Source organism: Corythoichthys intestinalis, chromosome 12 (genome assembly GCF_030265065.1).
Source record: "Corythoichthys intestinalis isolate RoL2023-P3 chromosome 12, ASM3026506v1, whole genome shotgun sequence".
NCBI lineage: Eukaryota > Metazoa > Chordata > Actinopteri > Syngnathiformes > Syngnathidae > Corythoichthys > Corythoichthys intestinalis.
In genome coordinates this window covers 4,517,644-4,543,492 of record NC_080406.1, presented here as the reverse complement: position 1 = coordinate 4,543,492, position 25,849 = coordinate 4,517,644, and the positions used below count along the sequence as shown (strand labels likewise).

At 39.5% G+C, this 25,849-nt stretch overlaps 1 protein-coding gene across 3 annotated transcripts in view; it reads left to right on the top strand.

The window, feature by feature from the left end:
• dachd (dachshund d) overlaps positions 1-25,849 on the top strand; it is a 357,117-nt gene that overhangs the window by 321,308 nt on the left and 9,960 nt on the right. For all 3 annotated transcript variants that reach the window (XM_057853366.1, XM_057853365.1, XM_057853364.1), the window contains exons 7-10: positions 7,927-8,072; positions 10,538-10,685; positions 10,832-10,975; positions 15,118-15,186. In XM_057853366.1, coding sequence (XP_057709349.1) covers positions 7,927-8,072; positions 10,538-10,685; positions 10,832-10,975; positions 15,118-15,186 — 507 coding nt within the window. The remainder of the gene's footprint in view (positions 1-7,926; positions 8,073-10,537; positions 10,686-10,831; positions 10,976-15,117; positions 15,187-25,849) is intronic.

Sequence of the window (25,849 nt, the reverse complement as noted above, 5' to 3'; positions counted from 1 at the left end):
GAACAAAATGGCCTCTCATCACCCGACTTGTCCGTGTTTGGCAGTGGTGGATGAATTACTCACTTTTTCTTTTCTTTTTTTTTTTTTTTTACTGAAGTAAAAGTACAGATATAAGGGCAAAAAATGCCTAAGCACAAATATCTAAGAAAAAATGTACTCAAGTAAAAGTACAAAAAAACTTTCAAATTTACCAGTAAAAAGTAAATGTATTTTCTCCTGGAGGAATCTGACCTTTCAGCCAGATTGCTGGACTCACACCAGCTGAACTGCCGGACCGCGCTAGCCGACCCATCTTCAGCTTTCTCATCTGACCAAAGCACATGGTCCCAGGCTGTATTTTTGTGTGAGACCAAGATTGAGCTTTTTGGCACAAACACTCTAAGTGGGTCTGGTGTGCCATGAAAGATGCGCATGCTGAAAAGCACCTCATACCCACTGTGAAGTATGGGGGTGGGTCAGTGATGCTGTGGGGCTGTTTCGCTTCCAAAGGCCCTGGACCTTGTTAGGGTGCATGGCATCATGAATGCTTTGAAATACCAGGACATTTTAAATGAAAATCTGTTGCCCTCTGCCCGAAAGCTGAAGATTGGTCGTCACTGGGTCTTTCAGAGAGACAATGACCCTAAACATATGGCCAAATCTACACAGAAATGGTTCACCAGACACAAAACCAAACTTGTGAAACATTATAGGAGAAGATTAGGTGCTGTATGTTGGCAAAAGGGGGTTGTACAAAGTATTAACACCAGGGGTGCTAATAATTGTGACACACATTATTTGATGTCAAATAATTTTTTCTTTATGTGGGATTTTTTCCCCACTGAATGAATGCACTTGTATTGAAGGTTGGATTTTTCTCTTCTTTTCCATTAAGTTACCATATTATTTGAATTAAAAAAAAATTATTAGAAGCTAAAAAACACATTTTAACCAGGGGTGCCAATAATTATGGAGGGCACTGTATATAAACATGTTGTCGGTTCTGCCCTTGAAATTTGAACCCGAGTGGAAAAGGGATGAGCAGGACAGCACTTATTTCACAAAACGAGCAGCAAAAAGCAATTAAATGAAGGTCTCCAGCAGGATTCGAACATGTGTTTCCCGAGCAACGGACAAGCGCGTAGACCACAGGACTTTACTTCCGCGTGACGTTAGTCATTATTTTCCCTATAAAGCAATTGCAACCCACATGCATTGTCTGTCTGTGCGGTAAAACCTGAAAGGGAAACGCAATGGAAAAGAAAGCGCGGCTGGCTTGACCAAAGAATTAGAAAACGTGGCAGACAGCAATGAGACAACAATATCATAGGGATTGCCTAAAAGGGTTTATTGAACACACACAAAAAAAGACGCGATTGCAAAAAGGGAGACACAAAAACAAGGCAATGATGCAACTAGCAATGAAAGGATATACAAACTGTCAAATGGCAACAAGTCAATATCTCGGCAAGCCGCCTAGGATCGGTTTAAAGACACTGATGATTATCTGGAATTGAATGCAGGTATGACATTGGGAACTCATCCCACATCTCTGTAACAACACAATCTGACCAGCAGCAGAATGTGACAAAATCATGCCAGTCGTCTATCCTAGCTTGCTAGTTAGCACAGCTATTCTCCCAGTCCAGCCCAACTGTGTCATCACCCCCAGCTTGCATTGCACGCTTAAAAGATATTTGTAAATGAACGAAAAAAAACAAGGCAATGATGCAACTTGCAATGATGGAATATACAAAATGTCAATATCTCAGCAAGCCGCCTAGGATCGGTTTAAAGACACTGATGATTAGCTGGAATTGAATGCAGGTATGACATTGGGAACTCATCCCACATCTCTGTAACAACACAATCTGACCAGCACCAGAATGTGACAAAATCATGCTAGTCATCATACTAGCTTAGCTTGCTAGTTAGCACAGCTATTCTCCCAGTCCAGCCTAACCCTGTCATCACCCCCAGCGTGCATTGCGCGCGTAAAGCGTAGGTCAAAACATGTACTAAATATTATAGATTTTTAAATCAGTGGCAATAATATACGAGTTTCTAATAACATATTTTAGTAAAAGAGAACAATTTTGGCTTGTTAGACCCTTAAGTCTTTAAGTCCAAGGTTCCCTTTAAGAGTCAATATTGGCAATTGACTGTCAAATCAGTGTAATGTTTATATTTATAATTGTTTTTATTTGTTTCTATGCTTGAATATAAACACATTAACAGGAATTACAGCTCTACATCTAAAGAATACACTGTTTCCTGACAACCGTACCACTGGGTTTATACATATTTCTGATATTTAGTATCTGTTTAGTACAAAAATTTCAATTCATTTTGAGGAGAAATCCATCATCTGGAAGACTGCCCAATGTTTTATGAAAAGAAAAATATGGTCATCGCGTCACTAAAGTGAAACAAAGCAAATTTTTATTTCAAAATGGCAACCTTATTATCCCTATGAAGTCACATTATGAACACATTTTAATCCATTAGGCAAACATCCATTCTAATTAATCACACAGAGTGAACTTCTTCCCCTCGAATAAAAGCGGAAAGGTTGTTTATTTCCTCCACGGACCTTCGCCGTCTTCTCTGCTGGAAAGGTAGACTCCAAATCCAAATTACAAGCCTACACTGTGAATTCGAACACTCCATTTTTTTGGCGTCCGACATGTTTCCAGGGCATTTTGCAGATGCTCGAAATAATCTCCAATGTTTTTGCTCAATCTGCTCTGAGGATGGGCGAAATAAATACTTTAAACTAATTAATGTAGCACCAGCTGTTCCCGGCTCTTGGCTGGCATCGCTTGAATGTTGATGGGGGAAGGAGGAAAGGGAGGGAAGGCGGGTAATGTTTGTGGACCATTCCTCTGCCGCCACACAAACACAAATGAAGCTAAAGTCCATATTGCAATGTAGAATGGGATTCAGTGAGCGTGTCTCCAAAAAAAAGGCCAAATTTTGGTTTGTACCAAAGGCGGAGTTTGACTTTAATGGAAGATGGGGCTAAATGTTGATGACCCCAAAATGCAGTGTCAGCAATCAAATTAACTTGTGCTCTCCCGCATTTCATTGTCCACATCTTCAATCCTTGGTTCCTCCCAGTAGTTGTAGTTTGAAGGTTTGAAAAAGTTACCTAGATCAAGGGCGTAGGTTAGGTGTCAACATGGGACGATATAACAGCGTAACCTACATGTCCACTTTTTGCTGGGGACGGGACATCATTAAGACCAAACAGATTATTAAATGATTATTGCACATTATGTATACAATGATCCAAATGAGGGATGACTATCTCTACTTTGTTGTTCCTTGTAGAGGCTGGCCTGACCGCAGTAGTTTTGCAAGTAAGCAAGTTCACACAGATGAATGCTATGCTAACTCTGATTCAGGTCGAACTTTCAGTACAAAATTAGTTATGTTTCCCCTACCTCCACAACATTGACGTTATAGAGGCGTGCAAAATTTCCGATTCTTCGATTATTCACGATTCTGCCGTGGAAGATTCGAGAAAGATTCACAAACATCCAAATTCCGATTATTGAATTATAGCAGGTAAAGCGGAAGTAAAACACAGTCAGCGCGGTCTTTGGGACGCAATGAGGAACGGACCGAGAGTAAATATCATGTTCAACTCATGCCGCTAGATAAAAAAACAAACAATCATACCTGACTTGGCTACAAACAACACCCAGCTGCTAGTTGCTACAAACATACGGCTACAGTAGATATCATATACATGTAGAACTAGATGCAAAATGACAGACGACGGCGGTGTTAGAACATGTATTATTGAACATGGATGCGAAATGACAGACTTGCCGGCATTAGTAAACAGCCGCCATCTTAAAGCAGTAGACTTTTCGAGAAGGCTCTGTTGTAGCGAACCTAAATAACTTTTTAGTTAAAATACTCCTAAATCGGCAAAATCTTGTCTTGAATCTATCTTTAAATGATGAAACAGTTTTAAAACTTTGACATGTCAAAAGTAGACAGAAGTGAAATTATGGAATAACGGGAGCAATTTTAACAACTGTAACGGTTGATTCACAACATTAAATTAATTGAATGTAGTTTAAAGCTGCTAATACAGAATGGGGACTGGAGTATTTTATTTACTGTTATTTTTGTATATTTGTTTACTGTTATATGTTAACTTGATACTAAAATAGTAGTTTGGTATACCCTGAGAGGATTTTTGAACAATTTTGGAACTAATGTACAAAACATTAAAAAAAAAAAAAGGAGGGGGGTGCATCAATAATCGTTTTATAATCGAATCGGAGCCTCTCAATCGTAATTGTAATCGGATCGTTAGGTGCCCATAGATTCCCAGCTCTAATTGACGTCTTTATCCATGACTTACAATGGCTTGTGCTGGCCAAAAAAAACTTCTAATATCCCCCCTCTTCAAAGGGGGTGGAGGTGGCGACATGTTGTATTTCTGTCGGCGGGGTTGTGTGAGTGTGTGTGTGTGCATCTGTGTGGTGGGGGGTCAAGTCATCAGCCAATCAAACGTGCGTTTATCGGGGAAAATGGACGGGCACATTTCGAAAGTGAAAAAGGATAAATGTAAGTTTGAACTATACGTATATACCTGTATAGTTAGTTTTGTTTCTTTCATAGACAGCTATGGCAACAGCGACGGAATTTGTGTATTTACTAGGGATGGGAATTTCGACTAATTTATTTGCGACTAGTCGACTAGTCTGTAAGCAAGAAAACTCACAGTTTAATAATGCCAAAATACTGCCAAATGTTGCGGACTTTCTTGTGCGGTAGCGTCGCCATCTTCAGATATTACTGACTTTCCCAAACTTTGTGTCCCTGCCCCCTCCTACCTGTGTGTACTAGGGCTGCAGCTATTGATTATTTAGGTAATCGATTAATCTATTAATTAGTTAGTTCGAATAATCGGATTAGTGTTTATGCTTGCAATAATATTTATTTTGGCTTGCTAACATGACACTTTCAAAAGAGTATTAAATGCAAATACAAAATAAAATTACTGAGTGTTTCTTCAAACTATGCAGAATTGCACTTTCATTTCACAGGCACAATAAATGCATTTAAAAATAAATTAAAATAGCACATCTTAAATCTGAGGGTCTAAGTCCAACAAAAGAACAACTGGCTGACATGCATAGCAAAAGGCTGCTAACAAAATAAAAACACACCTTACATTGGTCTTAACCGGGAGCAGCTGGATTCAACCATGTTAGACGAGTTATGGCATGTTCACTTGCCACTAGAGGGCAGTGTATCCACCCAAATCAATAAAACTAAATGGGGTTGGTGGTGCGCCCCCTCTTACTATCTCTGAAGGCCGGTTGATGGGGGTGCGGGTGGCCCGGGGGACCACCCTGGATCCTGGGGGGGTGACGATGGCGCCTAAGCTGGGCTTCGGGAGGAGGGATGGGCCGAGCTAATACCCCCCCCCCACCCACCCCCCGACCATCCTCCCTCCCTGGGCTGGCTGGGTGGGGGCCGTAGCCCAGAGGTGGTGCCCGCGCGACGTCTCCGCTCGTCTGCGTGGCTGTCGCGTGTTTGGTGAGGCTCGCGCACAGCTGGATATGATTGGGCGCACTCGGGTGGTGGGCTCCGGTGCAGGGATTGGCAATTGGGCGGCGTAGGGTCGGTTGCCGATGGGTTACACTCACAAGGGATTCACACGATTACTGGTTTCTCGATCACAGAGCTGATTTGTGTACACTCCACCCAATCACTTAGCTTATAGATTCCCCCACCCTCCTCCCCTCCTTTCCCTGGTCAACAGGCCCCCACATTGTGTCAATCAGAAATACATCTACCTGACAATAGCACCAACATATTCATAGTTAGTGTAGGCGTTCAATGTATTTCTGGTTGTTCTGTTTTTTTTCTTTCTTTTCTTGTGTTTTTTCTTTTCTTCTGTTCCCCCATACCCCCTTCCTGTTCGCTGCTTTGTCATAATAAACGAGGTATGTTGAATGATCACAATGGGAGTATGTCATACTCTCAATGTCAAACATTTAAGCTGTACAGACCAACCGGATACTTAGACTTCCATTCTCCGTGTCAAACAGCTGAACAGGACAGGTTTAAAATAAATAACTAAAAAAATTAAAAGAAGACATTTGCGAATGTTTGAAATAGGGCTGCAGCTATCGAATATTTTAGTAATCGAGTAATCGACTGAAAATTCTATCGATTAATCGAGTAATCGGATAAAACAAATATATTTTTGGGTGAAGAGCAATTATAAATATACATGAGAAAACAAGACATTTCATCTAATCCTGAACCATTTTCAGTCAATCAATGTCTTTATTTTCGATGTATATTGTTGAAAACAGCCAAACATTGCATCTCAGATGTAACTAAAATTTTAAAAAAAGACTAATTCACTGCTTTCACTCAAAAAACCTTTAGATCTTATTAAAAAAAATATATATATACACATATATATATATATATATATATATATATATATATATATATACCTAAAAATGCCGTTACGCTTGATAACACACATCACTTAAAAGTTAGGATTTTTTTCCAACGTGTTTCCATTGAATTTCTATTTGTGAAAAGCCATTTTTAAGTTCTAGTCAAGTTTTAAGTTAGTCTAAACTGTAAGTCCTGATAGGATTTTGAGTTTTTGCAGTGTTCAAAATAAATGTATGATACAGGCTGTATTGGAGCACATTAGGGACCAGTGCTACTTGGTGTTTTATCCAGCAATGACTACGGAGCTGTTTACTAACGCTGCCCAGACGCGGCCGAGTCTGTCATTTCGCATCTAGTTCAACATACATGTGATCTCTATGAGACTCATCAGACACTACCTGCTACCAACTAGCAACGTGCGGGCTAGTATTTAGCAACGTCTGCGTCATTTGTAGCGGCTGTCGTCTGCAGTAATTTTTTTTTCTCTTCTTCTTCTACTTCCTCTACGTACGTGACATCAGCGCGTCCCGCATTAAAAGTAGTCCGAGCAAAACGTGATGCTTAGAGCTGTCAAAATAAACGATTACTCGAGGTGAATAAAACTACTCGGATCAGTTTTTAAACTCGAGTTGCTTGACTATTCGTTTCAGCTCTAGTTTGAAAACAGTGTTGTTGTTGTGCTGAACCGGAAACAACATTGTGAGCAGACCAATCGCAGTCCTTTGAAGTTAAGGTCACGACGCGTCGACGTTACGAGTAGTCAGGATATTTTGGAGGCGCACGTCAGGCGTAGGGTCGTAAATCGGGTATGTGTTAATGTTGTAGGTCGGCCGTCACCGCAACGCAGAAGCATAAATCAACCATAAGACGACACTGAATACTTGAAATCATTGCGACTGAATCAGCAGCACCTCTGCTGGTTGCAGCCATAATTTCAAGACTTAATCAGTGTGACTTTCTGCGGCGATCCTTTCAAAATGAACCTTCTCCGCGTGCGCCGACTTTGCCCCTCGTCCTCCCGGTTCTCCTCTGAGGCTGGACGGCAGATGGCGAGGTTCTACGCGTAAGATGATGTCATCGCCGGTTTGACGGACAACCGTGTACACGCGAGCACAAAGGAAAGCGCGAGCCTCGCGGGGGCCGAGACGGCGGGCCTGTTTGGGATTTTGTTGTACACATGACATCTCTTAAATGGGGGAAGCTGGGATTTATGTCCATCTTGATGGTGTTTAGACCTCACTCTGGAACGCTGAAGAAAAGCAATACAAAGGAATCTCACAGGGGTCACTGTAGTGTATTTATTAGAGTCCGGGTGATGAGAGAAGAGACTTGTTTTAGGACAATGCACCCTGTATAATGAAAAACAATCCGACTACCTACCTCTGGGATTATTACAGGTTCTGCTGTATTTGCTTTTTCAATTTATGAGGTGGAACAGAAAATGCATTCGGGATGGATGAATATAAATACTTAACACTTAAACAGTTTTGACTTTGTTTGCAGATGATAACCTAATGTGCACGCCAACAGCGAGAGACAGCTATGAGCGGTTGTCGCTGGCCGGACCGACTCTTCCTCCCGGCTTCCCCTCGCCATTCCTCTTCCCAGATGGCCTGTCGTCAATAGAGACTCTCCTCACCAACATACAGGTAGTCCTTATAAATCATTTCTTTAGATCTATCAACATTTATCTCCGGAGCCAATCTGAGTTTTGGAGAGCTGTGCGCAGGGAATTGAACTCTTAAAGTGCCAAAGTCGCAAAATTACTTTAAGAAGCCAGGGCTGCAGATCTGGTTTCTCATGTAGTTACTACTTTGCACCAAAAGATGGCAGACGTCTGCCCTCTTTATGTCACTAACCCCATTTATGTCCAGCTCGGATCTTTTACATCCATTCAAAAGTGAGATAATTTGTCGCATTACACTAAATGATATCTGTTATAAGCATTCATAATGCTCATGACAGTGTCATGTCATAATTGTGATAGTCTAATGACAGTCTTATGGCACCACAGTCAAATAAAGTGTTACCACATAGCATAACTAGCAATTAATGAAACAACTGGAACAGTAAGTGCAGATATAATTAGCACAAAACATAAATTTTGATTGTTATTTACATCTGTAGCGCTGCAATGCATGCTAGGAGGCATGTTGGGCAACAACAGTGTTGACAGCAGGTGGCAGCAGAGGTTGAGTGTCTCCCCCAAGGGAGCAGTGATGGCCAAATGAGCAAATTGTAACACACAATTGGCAAATTGTTCTCCTACTTGAAAAGATTAGAGAGGCCCGTAATTGTTAACATGGGTAAACCTCAACGATTAGAGACAAAATGTGGAAAAACAAAACCGAAAATCTCATTGTTTGTTTTTTAAAGAATTTTTTTCCAAATTAGAGTGGGAGATAAGTATTTGGTCACCTACAAACAAGCTAGATTTCTGGCTGTCAAAGAGGACTAACTTCTTCTAACGAGGTCTAACGAGGCTCCACTCGTTACCTGTAATAATGGCACCTGTTTTAACTCATTATCAGTATAAAAGACACCTGTACACAACCTCAGTCAGTCACACTCCAAACTCCATTATGGCCAAGACCAAAGAGCTGTCAAAGGACACCAGAGACAAAATTGTAGACCTGCACCAGGCTGGGAAGACTGAATCTGCAATAGGTAAAACGCTTGGTGTAAAGAAATCAACTGTGGGAGCAATTATTAGAAAATGGAAGACATACAAGACCACTGATAATCTCCCTCGATCTGGGGCTCCATGCAAGATCTCTCCCCGTGGCGTCAAAATGATAACAAAAAATCCAAGAACCACACGGGGGGACCTAGTGAATGACCTACAGAGAAATGGGACCACAGTAACAAAGGCTACTACCAGTAACACAATGCGCCGCCAGGGACTCAAATCCTGCACTGCCAGACGTGTCCCCCTGCTGAAGCCAGTACACGTCCAGGTCCGTCTACGGTTCGCTAAAAAGCATTTGGATGATCCAGAAGAGGACTGGGAGAATGTGCAGTGCTCAGATGAAACCAAAAATTGAACTTTTTGGTAGAAACACAGTTTCTCGTGTTTGGAGGAAAAAGAACACTCAATTGCATCCAAAGAACACCATACCCACTGTGAAGCATGGGGGTGGAAACATCATGCTTTGGAGCTGTTTTTCTGCAAAGGGACCAGGACGACTGATCTGTGTAAAGGAAAGAATGAATGGGGCCATGTATGGAGAGATTTTGAGTGAAAATCAAGGGCATTGAAGATGAGACGTGGCTGGGTCTTTCAGCATGACAATAATCCCAAACACACAAGGTGTGGTTCAAGGTCCTGGAGTGGCCTAGCCAGTCTCCAAATCTCAACCCCATACAAAATCTGTGGAGTGAGTTGAAAGTCTGTGTTACCCAACGACAGCCCCAAAACATCACTGCTCTAGAGGAGATCTGCATGGAGGAATGGGCCAAAATACCAGCAACAGTGTGTGAAGAGCTTTTGAAGAGTTACAGAAAATGTTTGGCCTCCGTTATTGCCAACAAAGGGTACATAACAAAGTATTGTGATGAACTTTTGGTATTGACCAAATACTTATTTTCCACCATGATTTGCAAATACTTTCTTTAAAAATCAAACAATGTGATTTTCTTTTCTTTTTTTCCCACATTCTGTCTCTCATGGTTGAGGTTTACCTATGTTGACAATTACAGGCCTCTCTAATATTTTCAAGTCGGAGAACTTGCACAATTAGTGGTTGACTAAATACTTATTTGCTCCACTGTATTCATTTAGACTTATTGATAAATCATAGAAATTATTAATTAGAATGTATCTTTAAAAAAAAAAAAACATTTCATTTGCAAGGCATGGCGGCTTTTATTTTGGTGTGGCTGTGCGCCACAATCTTTTGTCTGTAGGGGAAACCCTGGTATTTAAGGCGCTATTCTGGGCCCAAGTATTATTTCTGGCACTGGGTTCTGATGCTGAACACTATTTTGGTAACAAGTATAATTCCTAGTTATTTGACATATGCTGCAGTGTTTTTTAGTCTTTTCTTGAATAATTCTGCATTCGTCTCTTCACCGCATTACATGAGTTTACCTCCTACAATGTGCGTTTTTGCAGGGCCTGCTGAAGGTGGCCATTGACAACGCACGAGCACAGGAGAAGCAGGTTCAGCTGGAGAAGACGGAGTTGAAGATGGAGTTGTTCCGGGAGCGGGAACTTCGGGAAACACTGGAAAAACAGCTGGCCATGGAACAGAAGAACAGAGGTAACCAAATCAGTCTATGTGTGGACACACACTTTAATTTAACATGCCTTTCATTTCATTTCAGCACATTTAGACGATCCATGCGTCAGTGCATCGAAGGACGTGTTTAATTTCTTTGCTTTATTCCCGCGTTTCCCCCCAATTAGCAATCATCCAGAAGCGTCTGAAGAAGGAGAAGAAGGCCAAGAGGAAACTGCAAGAAGCTCTGGAGTATGAATCCAAGAGGAGAGAGCAGGCAGAACAGAACCTCAAGCAGCCGTCGCCTGCTGACAGCATGCGCTCGCTCAACGGTCAGTGAGTCTGTTTAAATGTACAGTATATATACTTCCACCAGAAGGTGGGTTTCCTCTTATTGTACATATTGGATTTTACTTCCTTTTTGGCACAGATGCCCACAGTGAGACATCGTAACATTAACCATATGACTCCATTTTACCAGTCAGATGTAACAATACAGTCAGTCACATGACCACACTCAAGGTTGCAGTCAAAAGTCCTATGTTCATGCCGGCCTGTTCGATCAATAATGTCTTAAAAGCACTGCAAAAAACAAACTATTTCCGTCAAAAGTGCAGTTTTCATTCTCTATCCCAGTTTTTTTTCCCAGGTAATTCCATGGTATGAAATGTTTTCTCCACTATAGGGCACTCATGGTTTTTGGACGGATGATTTTTCAGATTGTTCTAGTCGGAATTAGAAGATTTTTGTGTATTTTTTTGGCCTAATATGGTCATGTAGTATAGAGTGGTATGAAAAAGTATCTGAACCTTTTGGAATTTCTCAAATTTCTGCATTAAATCCTCATCAAATGTGATTTGATCTTTGTCAAAATCACACAGATGAAAATACAATGTCTGCTTTCATTAAAACCACCCAAACATTTACAGTGATACCTCAGCTCACGAATATAATTGGTTCCCAGAAAGTGTGTTTAAGGCGAAAAGTTTGTCTTCCGAACATTTTTTTCCCATAAGAAACCATTAAAATGAGAATAATCCGTTCCCAGGTCCCCATAATACATAATTTTCTACTAAATAAGCCTTAAAACAACATCTAATATGGTCATGTAGTATAGAGTGGTATGAAAAAATATCTGAACCTTTTGGAATTTCTCAAATTTCTGCATTAAATCCTCATCAAATGTGATTTGATCTTTGTCAAAATCACACAGATGAAAATACAGTGTCTGCTTTCATTAAAACCACCCAAACATTTACAGTGATACCTCAGCTCACGAACATAATTGGTTCCCAGAAAGTGTGTGTAAGGCGAAAAGTTCGTCTTCTGAACATTTTTTTCCCATAAGAAACCATTAAAATGAGAATAATCCGTTCCCAGGTCCCCATAAAACATAATTTTCTACTAAATAAGCCTTAAAACTACATCTAATATGGTCATGTAGTATAGAGTGGTATGAAAAAATATCTGAACCTTTTGGAATTTCTCAAATTTCTGCATTAAATCCTCATCAAATGTGATTTGATCTTTGTCAAAATCACACAGATGAAAATACAGTGTCTGCTTTCATTAAAACCACCCAAACATTTACAGTGATACCTTAGCTCACGAACATAATTGGTTCCCAGAAAGTGTGTGTAAGGCGAAAAGTTTGTCTTCTGAACATTTATTTCCCATAAGAAACCATTAAAATGAGAATAATCCGTTCCCAGGTCCCCATAAAACATAATTTTCTACTAAATAAGCCTTAAAACTACACAAAAATATACTTTATTTTCTTTAATGTCTTCTTAGGCTTAACACTAGCCTGTGGTGGGGTCTTTTTCTGTCCCATAATAGCAAAAGTACACTCAATATGGTCCAAAATGTCTATCAAACACAAACCACGTCCGCACTCAACGAAAGTGAGGGGACGAACTGGGACGCCGTGATCGTGCGTCAGCTTCTCGTGGCGCTTTTCGACCGCGTGAATTGGTTCGTCCGCCGAAAACTAGTTCGTCAGCAGAGACTATATGCTCGCGAATTTAATGTTCTTGAGGCGAAAAGTTCGTTAGCTTAAGCGTTCGTGAGCTGAGGTATCACTGTATATGTTTTCGTATTTTAATGAGGATAGCATGCAAACAATGACAGAAAGGGGAAAATAAGTAAGTGAACCCTTTGCCTAAGGAGACCTAAAGAGCAATTGAAACTAATTTTTACTAGGGCTGTCAAAATTATCGCGTTAACGGGCATTAATTATTTTTTTTAATTAATCACGTTAAAATATTTGATGCAATTAACACACATGCCCCGCTCAAACAGAAAAAATGACAGCAGTGTAATGTATGGTTGTTACTTGTTTTCTGCTGTTTGGCGCCCTCTGCTGGCGCTTGGGTTCATATGATTTTAGGGGTTAAAGCACAATGAGTGAGCGTGGTGTAATTATTTACATCAACAATTTTGATTGAAAATTTTTACAAATTTTAATAAAACGAAACCATTAAGAGGGGTTTTAATAAAAATTTCTATAACTTGTAGTTCTTAAAAGATAAATGTTAGTACAAGTCTTTCTATCCATGGATCGCTTTAAGAGAATGTTAATAATGTTCATGCCATCTTGTTGATTTATTGTTATAATAAACAAATACAGTACTTATGTACCGTATGTTGAATGTATATATCTGTCTTGTGTCTTATCTTTCCATTCCAACAATAATTTACAGAAAAATATGGCATATTTTATAGATGGTTTGAATTGTGATTAATTACGATTAATTAATTTTTAAGCAGTAATTAACTCGATTAAAAATTTGAATCGTTTGACAGCCCTAATTTTTACCAAACATTTTAGGTCAGGTGTGTGCCCAAACACTGGTGAGTGGTTTAAAGCTGCCCTGCCCACTATAAAACACTCACCTGGTAAAAATTGACGAGTAACATTGTCTGATGTCCATCATGGCTCGGTCAAAAGAGCTGTCTGAAGACCTGCGATCAAGGATTGTTGATTTGTAAAAAGCTAGAAAAGGATACAAAACCATCTCTAAAAGTCTGGATGTTCATCAATCAACAGTCAGAGAAGTTGTCGACAGATGGAGAGCATTTGGCAGTTTCTTCACTCCCGAGGAGCGGCCGTCCACCAAAGATGACGCCAACAGTTGAGCGCAGAATACTCAGAGAGGTAAAAAACAATCCTAGAGTGTCTGGTGAAGTCTTACAGAAATCCCTGGCATAGTCCAATATTTCTGTGCACACATCAACTATATGTAAAACTATGGCCAAGAATGGTGTTCATGAGAGGACTCCACAGAGGAAGCCACTGCTGTCTACAAAAAAAATGTTGCTGGTTTAATGTTCACAAAAAGGCACTTGGACACTCCACTGAAGTTTTGTCAAAATATTTTGTGGACTGATGAAACCAAAGTTGAATTGTTTGGGAGGAACACACAACGTCATGTTTGGAGGAAAAATGGAACAGCTCACCAACATCAACACCTCATCCCCACCGTGAAGCATGGTGGAGGGAGCATCATGATTTGGGGCTGCTTTGCTACTTCAGGGCCTGGACAACTTGCAATCATTAATGGAAGAAGATGTTCAAAAGTTTAGCAGGAAAACCTGAGGCCATCAAGTCAGACAATTGAAGCTAAAAAGAGGATGGATGCTGCAACGAGACAATGATCCAAAACACAGAAGTAAATCAACTTCAGAATGGTTTCAGATGAACAAAATACATGTTTTGGAGTGGCCAAGTCAAAGTCCAGACTTGAACCCCATTGAGATGCTGTGGCATGACCTAAAGACAGCGATTCATGCCAAACATCCCCAGAATCTGACTGAACTACAGCAGTTTTTAGAGAAGAAAGGGCCAAGATTAGTCCTGATTGATGTGCAAGACTGATCTGCAGCTACAGGAAGCGTCGGGTTGAAGTTATTGCTGCTAAAGTGGGGGCCACAAAATATTTAAATGTGATTTTTCACTTACTTATTTTTCCCTTTTTTGTCATTGTTTGCATACTATCCTCATTAAAATATGAAAACCAAAAATGTTTGGGTGGTTTTAGTTCAAGCACACTGTTTTTTTCATCTGTGTGATTTTGACAAAGATCCCATTTGATGGTGATTTTATGAAGAAATGTGAGAAATTCCTAAAGGTTCAGACACTTTTTCATACCACTGTACTTGTGAACGATTTGGATAGGTTTTTTGAATTTTTAAAGGGCACTACCTATATATTATAATAAAGTAAGTAATAATAATAAAGTAATACATAAGACAAAAGCCTCTAGCTTTTATTTGTCTTAATTGTTGCATGACATCGACTATATTGGCTACTTGGAGATGTCTTTTTAAGGCAAAGTGACTCCATGCAACAGATTATTTTAGGAAAAATATGTCTCCAAGGCGTTCCGAGTGAACGATGCGCCGGCACTGCTGACATTGCGCCGGCCGGACGTCGGGTAGATGTTTAACGGCGCTGATCTCTTTTCTCTCGCAGACGCGCTGACCCCTGAGATGGAGAGCGACCGCGGCAGCGGAAGAACAGATGCTGAAAGGACAATACAAGGTACAAGGGCTCAGATGAGACTATAAATCTCTTTCCTTTTCTTCTTCTCTTTCTCTTTTACACACACATTTTGTGTATTCGCTGTTCACCATCTGGGCCACCGTACTGGGTCAAGATCATCACTTCTCTTTAGAGACGATGTAATGCCTTCAAGGAGGAAAAAAACAATAGCCTTCAATAGAGGGGGGAAAAATAGAGCCTTCAATATAACTGAACTAAGCCATTTTTCGTCCTGCGGGTGGGGTCACGGTCACTATTTTAACACAACGATGAACTAAAATAGAGACTCCAAGCCGCCTCATTTAAGAATTCACCAATGTGTGTGTGCGGTGTTTGTGCTATGATCGAGGACAGAAAAAAACTTCAAATGATGCATTTTTTATTCTTTTAAATTTGCTCTATTTGAAATTCAGTGATTGCTTCAATGTATTTATTCAGATTTTCAGCATTGGAGAGAGAGAGATATAAGTAAAGATCATCCCGATCGATGGGGTCCGATCACGTCATTTTCAAAGTATCGGAATCGGTAAAAAAATATCGGACATGCCTTTTTTTAGTATATACAGTGCCTTGCAAAAGTATTCGGCCCCCTTGAATCTTGCAACCTTTCGCCACATTTCAGGCTTCAAACATAAAGACATGAAATTTAATTTTTTTGTCAAGAATCAACAACAAGTGGGACACAATCGTGAAGTGGAACAATATTTATTGGATAATTAAAACTTTTTTAACAAATAAAAAACTGAAAAGTGGGGCGTGCAATATTATTCGGCCCCTTTACTTTCAGTGCAGCAAACTCACTCCAGAAGTTCAGTGAGGATCTCTGAATGATCCAATGTTGTCCTAAATGACCGATGATGATAAATAGAATCCACCTGTGTGTAATCAAGTCTCCGTATAAATGCACCTGCTCTGTGATAGTCTCAGGGTTCTGTTTAAAGTGCAGAGAGCATTATGAAAACCAAGGAACACACCAGGCAGGTCCGAGATACTGTTGTGGAGAAGTTTAAAGCCGGATTTGGATACAAAAAGATTTCCCAAGCTTTAAACATCTCAAGGAGCATTGTGCAAGCCATCATATTGAAATAGAAGGAGCATCAGACCACTGCAAATCTACCAAGACCCGGCCGTCCTTCCAAACTTTCTTCTCAAACAAGGAGAAAACTGATCAGAGATGCAGCCAAGAGGCCCATGATCACTCTGGATGATCTGCAGAGATCTACAGCTGAGGTGGGAGAGTCTGTCCATAGGACAACAATCAGTCGTACACTGCACAAATATGGCCTTTATGGAAGAGTGGCAAGAAGGAAGCCGTTTCTCAAAGATATCCATAAAAAGTCTCGTTTAAAGTTTGCCACAAGCCACCTGGGAGACACACCAAACATGTGGAAGAAGGTGCTCTGGTCAGATGAAACCAAAATTGAACTTTTTGGCCACAATGCAAAACGATATGTTTGGCGTAAAAGCAACACGGCTCATCACCCTGAACACACCATCCACACTGTCAAACATGGTGGTGGCAGCATCATGGTTTGGGCCTGCTTTTCTTCAGCAGGGACAGGGAAGATGGTTAAAATTGACGGGAAGATGGATGCAGCCAAATACAGGAACATTCTGGAAGAAAACCTGTTGGTATCTGCACAAGACCTGAGACTGGGACGGAGATTTATCTTCCAACAGGACAATGATCCAAAACATAAAGCCAAATCTACAATGGAATGGTTAAAAAATAAACGTATCCAGGTGTTAGAATGGTCAAGTCAAAGTCCAGACCTGAATCCAATTGAGAATCTGTGGAAAGAGCTGAAGACTGCTGTTCACACTCTCCATCCAACCTCCCAGAGCTCGAGCTGTTTTGCAAGGAAGAATGCGCAAGAATGTCAGTCTCTCGATGTGCAAAACTGATAGAAACATACCCCAAGCGACTTGCAGCTGTAATTGGAGCAAAAGGTGGCCCTACAAAGTATTAACGCAAGGGGGTCGAATAATATTGCACGCCCCACTTTTCAGTTTTTTATTTGTTAAAAAAGTTTAAATTATCCAATAAATGTTGTTCCACTTCATGATTGTGTCCCACTTGTTGTTGATTCTTGACAAAAAATTAACATTTTATATCTTTATGTTTGAAGCCTGAAATGTGGTGAAAGGTTGCAAGGTTCAAGGGGGCCGAATACTTTTGCAAGGCACTGTACATATTTTTTAATTAAATCGTTTCTAATTGTATTAAACATTACAGACAAAATGTCTTACATTCATCCAGAGTTTTAGCTTAAAGTAGGGCTATCAAATTTATCGCGTAAACGGCGGTAATTATTATTTTTTTAATTAATCACGTTAGAATATTTAATGCAATTAACGCATGCGCTGCATGACCCACTCACGCATTGTCGCGTTCAATCTATAATGGCGCCGTTTTACCTACATATAGAGCTAACAGGCAGCGTAAAATGAGTAGGGAGACTTTTGGCAGTCTTTGGAGCCTCTTTTAAATTGACTAAAGCCTTAAAATCCCTCTCTCAACAATTAGTAATATTGTGGGAAGCAATGTGGGGAAGAACGATAGTGGTTGATCTTTTCCTTAACACCCTATGTTACTTCCCAACGCAGAGAAGATATATCAATTGGTGCCACGACGCACAGTCATGGTTGCACTTCCCATCATGCATTTGGGCAGAACAGTTAAATGGCTACAGTATCATTTACTGAAAGCTCAACAAATACACTAGATGGCAATATTTAGTCACAATATACAAAGTCACATTTATCCTTTAAGAATTACAAGTTTTTCTATCTGTGGATCCCTCTTACAGAAAGAATGCTAATAATGTAAATGCCATCTTGAGGATTTATTGTCATAATAAACAAATACAGTACTTATGCACTGTATGTTGAATGTATATATTCGTCCGAGTTTTATTCATTTTTTTCTTAATGCATTGCCAAAATGTATATGATTGGGAAAAATTATCGGGAATGATTGGAATTGAATCGAGGGCCAAAAAAAAGCGATCGGATCGGGAGCAAAAAAACATGATCGGAACAACCCTACATATAAGACATGTTTTTTCCCTTTTTTTTCTCCAAAAGTATAATTAAAATAATAATAATATTAATAATTTAACCCCTTCAGACCCGCATTTTTTCTGCTGAGTAAAAAGATTATACTCTACTCAAACACCAGAACGTGCAATTCTGACCAAATGAAATACCATGAAGCTTTGAACCAATTGCCGTACCTCACCTATTGTACTGATATTTGGGGAAACATATACAAAGCCCACCTGAATCCTCTGATCCTTCAAAAGAAAGCAATTAGGATTATCCACAAAGCACCATATAGAGAACACAAAAATGACCTTTAGTTTTTAAAATTTTATGATTTGATACATTTCAAAATTGTCCAGATGATGTACAAGGCCCATTCAAATTGTCTTCCACACAACTTACAAATTTGCTTCCAAGCGAGGGAATCGAGTTATGATTTGAGAGGGAACATTGTGTTAACTATAGCCATATGAGAACCATTTTAAAATCATTTTCGATTCCTAACATTGGGGCCCGCCTCTGGAATGCTCTCGACCCCGCACTGACCAACACAGGGACCCTAGCAGCCTTTAAAAGAACATACGTATAAGGAGCATACTCTAAGTCGCTATCGAGACTGACCTCCAGCATGGAAAAAAAAAATTGCACGAGGGTCAAATTAGGGCGTTCTGTCAAACACATAGACACCACATTGTATTCCCATAACAAAAAGTGGAGGAATTTCAGAGACTAAACATACAAGGTAGTCATAACATGCCTTAACAATCAGCTCTGTCGCAAAGGCAGAACATTATTCCATCTGCTGACATACACAAATGCTGTCGAGTTCTGATTAAATCTGTAACAATTTTTGTGTCATGGAACTGCTTAACTGGTCACTAAATACCTTGGACAAGATTTTCTCAACAATGTGACCTACTTCGAGCCAACGCCCATGTACTTGTATCACAATCTGAAATGCCTACTCTATCATGCGAAGATTTGCATCCTTTGGTTTAATGGGAACGGGATTTAATAAGCCCAGGCTTCTCCCGTCAGCACTGGTTTTTTCTTCGGGTTTGTTCGGGTTAATCTTATCACAATGCTATCTTGTAACTGTCAATGATACCGATGATGATGACAATAAACGATAAATAAACAAAAAATTAGCTGCTAATCTTCATTGCTTCACGAAGCGTCACTTGGCCATCACTACTCCCTTGGGAGAGACGGTCAACCTCTGCTGCCACCCGCTGTCAACACTGTTGTTGTCCAACATGCCTCCAATCATGCATAACAGCGCTACAGATGTAAATAACAATCAAAATTCATGTTCTGCACTAATTATTTCTTCAGTTACTGTTCCAGTTGTTTCATTATTGCTAGTTATGGTATTTGGTAAACCCTTTATTTGACAGTGGCGCCTTAAGGCTGTCATTAGACAATCATAATTTTATGACATGTCAATTTTATAACACTGTCATGAGCATTAATTCATGCTTATTACAGATGTCATTTAGTGTTATCCGGCAAATTATCTCACTTTTAAATGGATGTAAAAGATCCAAGCTGGAAATAAATGGAGTTAGTGACTTAATTTGCCAGATGACACTTAATGACAGGCATTCAGTAATGCCCATGATAGTGCCATGTCATAGTTATGACAGTTTTATGACAGTCTTATGACGAGTCTTACTTATTAACCCAAATAATGCAACAAATAATCCGCACTGGACTATAAGCCGCAGGATTCAAAACGAAGGAAAAAAGCAGCGGCTTATAGACCCCAATCACCAACGTCACACAATGGCGTGTCGCTGTATTGGTCCGCCATAATGTCCGTCATTGTGTGTCCGTATTCTCAACGGTCTCAATTTATCGTGCAATTTATAGTGCAATTCATGGAAGCCCCGGTGCTTTCAGGCGCTGTAAACTCATTGGAGGCGTTATGTGGAAAAGCTTTGGTCGATCCATTCGCCAGATCCATATTTGATGCCTATATCAATATTTTTCGACCCGTTGTCTTCGCCGTCTCTGCCTGACATCTGCTACCCTGATATCTACAACTATCTTGTCCACAGAAACTCTGCCTATTCTCACGAAAGTTTGAGCAGCCCTCGAAGCAACATTACCCCGAGTGACCCTTTGCTTCCTATTTTCTAAAATGGCGAAAATCAATTGAAAAAAAAAATTTTTGACTGCGATGGCCGACGCTTCAAGGATAGGTGGATATTGGACTATTTATTCAGAGATTGTTGAAATTATTAATTAAAAATAATAATAATAATAAAGCAAATGTGACACACAGAAGGGCTTGCTAAAATTTGTTTAAACATATTGTTCTACGTAAATCAGCCAAGGTAGCCCCTCACATTTTTACCACACCAAATCTGGCCCCCTTTGCAAAAACTTTGGACACCCCTGTTTAACTGATGATCCGTAGACGAGGCCAGCTTCTTTCACTTGGTACCAGCTAAATATTATTCAAAAAATAATGACGGTGGAAGAAATAAACATCTTGAATTTGAAACTGTATGTTGTCGGCGATTAGCCTCGCAATGATCTTAATTGTGGTTGTCAGCCCAAAACTCTCTAAATATATATTAAATGCATCTTACCAGATATAAAATGACTACTACATAGTCTGTGGTGATCGTTTGGTGCCCAGTATTCTCATCGAATTGTAGCAGTCCATCTCGCTCTCCTCTTCGGGTCTCTCGGAATACGGTAGAACTTCAAGTCTCTCCGTCTTATCTTCCCTGTTACTGCAACCAATCGCCACACACGCCTTCACCATTTTGATTATTAATGTTAACGAGTAGAAAAATACGCCGTAATAAGAGGAATGTACGTAGCGGTAATGTGTAAACACGACGAGCTGACGGACAATATGGCGGATCAAGTCGGGGGGCGGAGTTGTGACGTCATGTGATTGGGGTCTATAGTCCGAAATTTACGCTATTTCTATTTTCTAACAGAGGGCGTGAAATTTGAAGCGTGAAGTTGTAAGGGATCACTGTACTTTATTTTTTATGGCACTTTAAAGAGCATATGACACGAGAAAAAAAGTCTAAAATGGCATTATTATGTGAATTAGAATCATATTTTGAGACGATTCGACTATATACAACAATTTGGCAAAGCACAGATGAAGAGAAATTAGTCTTTTAATCTGCCGGTTAGCCACGCCTACCATTATAGGGCTTTAGCGTCCCCAACAGGTGGATGACGTCAGCGGTAGACTTGGCTCATCGATTTTACTATTCAGCCCATTGAGGGGAAATTATTCAGAACGAAGAAAACGCGACGAAGAAAGCCGCAAAATGTCATTGTTTCAGTCTCTCTACTCCAATATTTTTACAGGATATTCTTTTTACCCAAGTATTTTTCCCCAATAGCTATATAAATGGCTTGAGAAGGACCAGTCAGCCCGTTGAGGGGGAACTATTCACAACGAGGAAAACGTGACGAAGAGAGCGGCAAAATGTCATTGTTTCTGTCTCTTCAATATTTTTACAGGATACTCTTTTTATCCAAGTATTTTCCCCAATTGCAAAATAAATGGCATGGTCATGACAAATAACCACACACACGCTACAGTGTGCTGAATGGAATATGAAATAATAAAAATGCATTTATTCAGGACGACATGGCAAAATTACTCCATAATGGTCAAAACTGTCGACTTCACCTTTACTGTCACACCTCCCGAACGATATTTTATGACACCTAAATCGGACATATGTCATTTCCCTTCCCCGGCTTCGGAGAATGTAAACAAACCAGAAGGCGTGACAGCTAGCCGACATGCTAACTTGAACCGAGTGATGTTTCAAAGTTTTCGAAGCGGAAAATCACACATAACTATCCTGGATTATTTGACATGACGACCCGGTTGTCGAATGTCTTAGCGGATCGGCAAACCACCCGGCAGAGAGCAATTTACAGTTCGTTCCCCGGATGGAGGGTGGCTGGAGTTGTTGTGCAGCTAACGTGCTGCTGCTAATGCATTAGGAGAGCTTTTTACATGCCTATCAATGATCAAACGTAAGTAGTCCTTCATTTAAAGGAAGTTTGTAGTGTTTACTTTGTAATCGCTGTATTCGTATTTGACATAATACAAAACAAGATGTTTACTCACTTCCTCGTAAGTCCAATGGTCCCACAGTAAATATCCACGGTGAATGGGAACCTTTTGAAACTCCAAAAAGGCGCATACGCCTCTCCCTCATACAGAATGATTTTTCTGCAGCCGTTTGGCTGGCGTGATGCGAAAAATAAACGTATTCATCCGCAAAATCAGCTGAATCCTTCGTCCTCATACACAACAGCACACTGTAGCGTGAAGAGGACGTCTTCAACCGTACATGTCACAGCGCCCTCCTCCTCAATGCAAGACCGAAGCCGGAAGTCACTCATTTTCCTGGCGCGGGATTCAAAAAACTAAATAAATATAGCGATCGCTTCCACACACATCCAAGCGGTCCATATCATTCAGGAGCATAAAATACCGCGTGTATTATGAAATAAACATGCTTTTTCGTGTCACAGGCACTTTAAAGACACCACTCATTGTGATGTTAAAACACTGACGTTATAAGACTTGACTGCAAGCTTATACGTGATCATGTAATTGTATTAATACATCTAATTGGTACAAAGGACTCATGTGATTATTGTTGCTGCGTTTGATGGAAAAAAATGTCAAGAGAAAAAAAAAAGCAGCGACTCTAGTGTGGCCCAAAGTAGCGGAGTAAGAGCAGCATTCCTTCACAAATCTACTCAAGTGAAAGTAAAAGGATTGGCGTGGTAAAACTACTCTTAGAAATACATTTTTCTCAAAAAGTTACTCGAATAAATGTAACAGAGTAAATGTAACACATTACTACCCTCATCCGCAAATAACACAACTGAAACTTCATACTTCGTTGCGAACTGTCGCTTTCTGAATTGAATTTGTCCTCACCTGAGATTTGGAAAAAAACATTCCGAAAACATAGTATCAAACAAATATAGTGACACACTAAACAAACACGTAACCCTTTCACCTCCACCAAGGGTAAAAACATCTCCGTGCAGTAAAAGACACCAAACGGTGCGCTCGTGTGTGTTAGCTTCTCCTTGCAGACGCAGGCGCGTTTGTTTACCGCTCAGGAAATACTAATGAGTCATAAAACCACCAAAAGCGTCGGAATCTCCCCTTTGGTAGCAATAAAAGAGGCCAAATCAATCCATTTTATGAATAAGCCTTGTGCATTTTTAATGCTTTGTTTGTTTGTTCGCCTCCGGGGCCTGGGGGGAGGGTCGCGCAAGCATTTTTTTGGAGAAGGGCGCACAACAGTGATAACCTCTGTGGGCTGTCTGCTATCTGAGTTTACTCACACACAAGGCATCGTGGTAAAACACCCTCAATTATCATGCCGAAGATGTGTCGCTTTAAGTTGCCTTGGGGAGCGAAAGTGCACCTTTAATCGGAATTTGGCGTGGAAATTGCACGTCTCTGTAGAACAAAAAGTTGCTTACTGAAGTTACTATTTGTGAAAAGGATAAACAGGGCAACAAGAAACCATGACTTCTTTTCTTTCATTTTTTTCAATAATAAAATGTCACTTACTTACCGCTTCACGTGAAGATTTACATACAAACAAGTTTGGTATTTATTAATGCTAAGGTTTCCAGTATAATCAGAGTTGTTACTAGCAAGTAATGAAACAAATGGAACAGTAACTGAAGAAATAATTATCACAGAACATTGCATTCGTAGCGCTGCAATGTATGCTGGGAGGCATGAGGCACCAAGCGACAATATATAAGACTACAACACAGATTCTTGCAGCTATGCACTTTTTTTATGGAGATAGAATAGTGCCAAAAGACGTGAGGTTGTAAAATGAAAATTATCCCTGTAAAATGACCAATTTTTACTAAAAAACACTTGTATTTTCAAATTTTGCATTGTAAAATAAACATGAAAAAAAAACTCGAAGGAATAAATTGTTCTACAAGTTGTTTTTTTCTGTTTGCAAGTATTTTTGGGGGGGCTCTACAGGTGTTTTTTCTTCACTACGGGTTAAAAATTACCAATTACAAGTGCACAAGTTTTGTCACATTCTTGTCGAGTTTTATGAGCCAAAAAAGATACTCGTAACCTAGTTTAAAAAAAAAAAAAAAAAAATTACCTGTAAAATGACTAATTTTAACTTTTAACAGAGGAAAAAAAACTACTTGTACATCAAAATAATCTGTTGTAAAACACAAACACAAAAATATAATTCCAACAGATTATTTCGATGTACAAGTAGTTTTTTTCGTCTGTAGTTACAAGTGACTTTTGTCTCTGAAAACGCGACAAGGGGGAGACAAAACCCGTGAGGTTGTAATTGGTGGTTTTTAACCCGTAGCAAAGAAAAAACACCCGGAGAACAAAAAAAAAACACTTGTAAATGAAAAAAAAACACTTGTAGAATTTTTTTTTTTTTTACATTGTTTTTTTCATGTTTATTTCACAACGCAAAATTTGGAAATACAAGTTGTTTTTTTTTGTTTTACAAGTTAAAATTAGTCATTTTACAGATATTTTTTTAATTTAAAAACTAGGTTACGAGTATCTTTTTTGGCTCATAAAACTCGACAAGAATGTGATAAAACTTGTGCACTTGTAATTGGTCATTTTTAACCCGTAATGAAGAAAAACACCTGTAGAACAAAAAAACAACCACTTGTTGAACAATTTTTTCCTTCGAGTTTTTTTCATGTTTATTTTACAACGCAAAATTTGGAAATACAAGTGTTTTTTGTTTTCTTTTTTTTTCAGTTAAAATTGGTCATTTTACAGGGATAATTTTCATTTTACAACCCCACTTCTTTTGGCACTATTCCATCTCCATATTTTGGAGCTAGCTTGATTGAATTCTAATCATTTCCTATATGTATTAGCTATATACTAATCCGTACGTATATCACAAAACTATGATACTAAAACACCTTTTTAAACTAGAAAATGCAATTTCTGGAGAAAATGCGTGGGGATGATTTGCTCAGTGGATTTTTTTTTATAGTGTCTTATCTCTATTATAGCATAGATCATGATGGCTCGCAATTTCGCCAATTAATCACTCCTTTAAACATTAGTCCGTCAGTTTGTATGTAATGTAGTGCTGCAACGATTAATTGATTTAACTCGAGCATTCGATTAGAAAAAAAAATATTCAAATTAAATTTTGTTGCTTCGAGTATTCGTTTAATTAAAGTGGCGTTGTAATGGTTTATTTTGGAAGTGTTTGATTGATTAGGGTGGATACACTGCCCTCTGGACTGCCTCTTTTCACATGGCTGAATCCAACTGCTCCCTGCTAAGACCAAAGTCAGCTAAGCTTTTGTTTAAGCTAATGTTTTTACATGCATTCATAATTTCGTTTATAGGTATATTCAACTGTTTTTGTGGGAATATGTGTCTGAAAAATTTGTTAAGAGCATTGTAAAACGAAAAACTTTAGCATTTTAAAGCACTTAAGCTAGCGAACTTTTTCTATGTAAGTTGGCCAATTGTTTTTTTCTTGTACATAGCCTAATTAATTTTTTTTTTTTTTTTTAATTATACCGTTTGTGGCTCAGCTCAGGTATTTGAGTTTTTCATGTT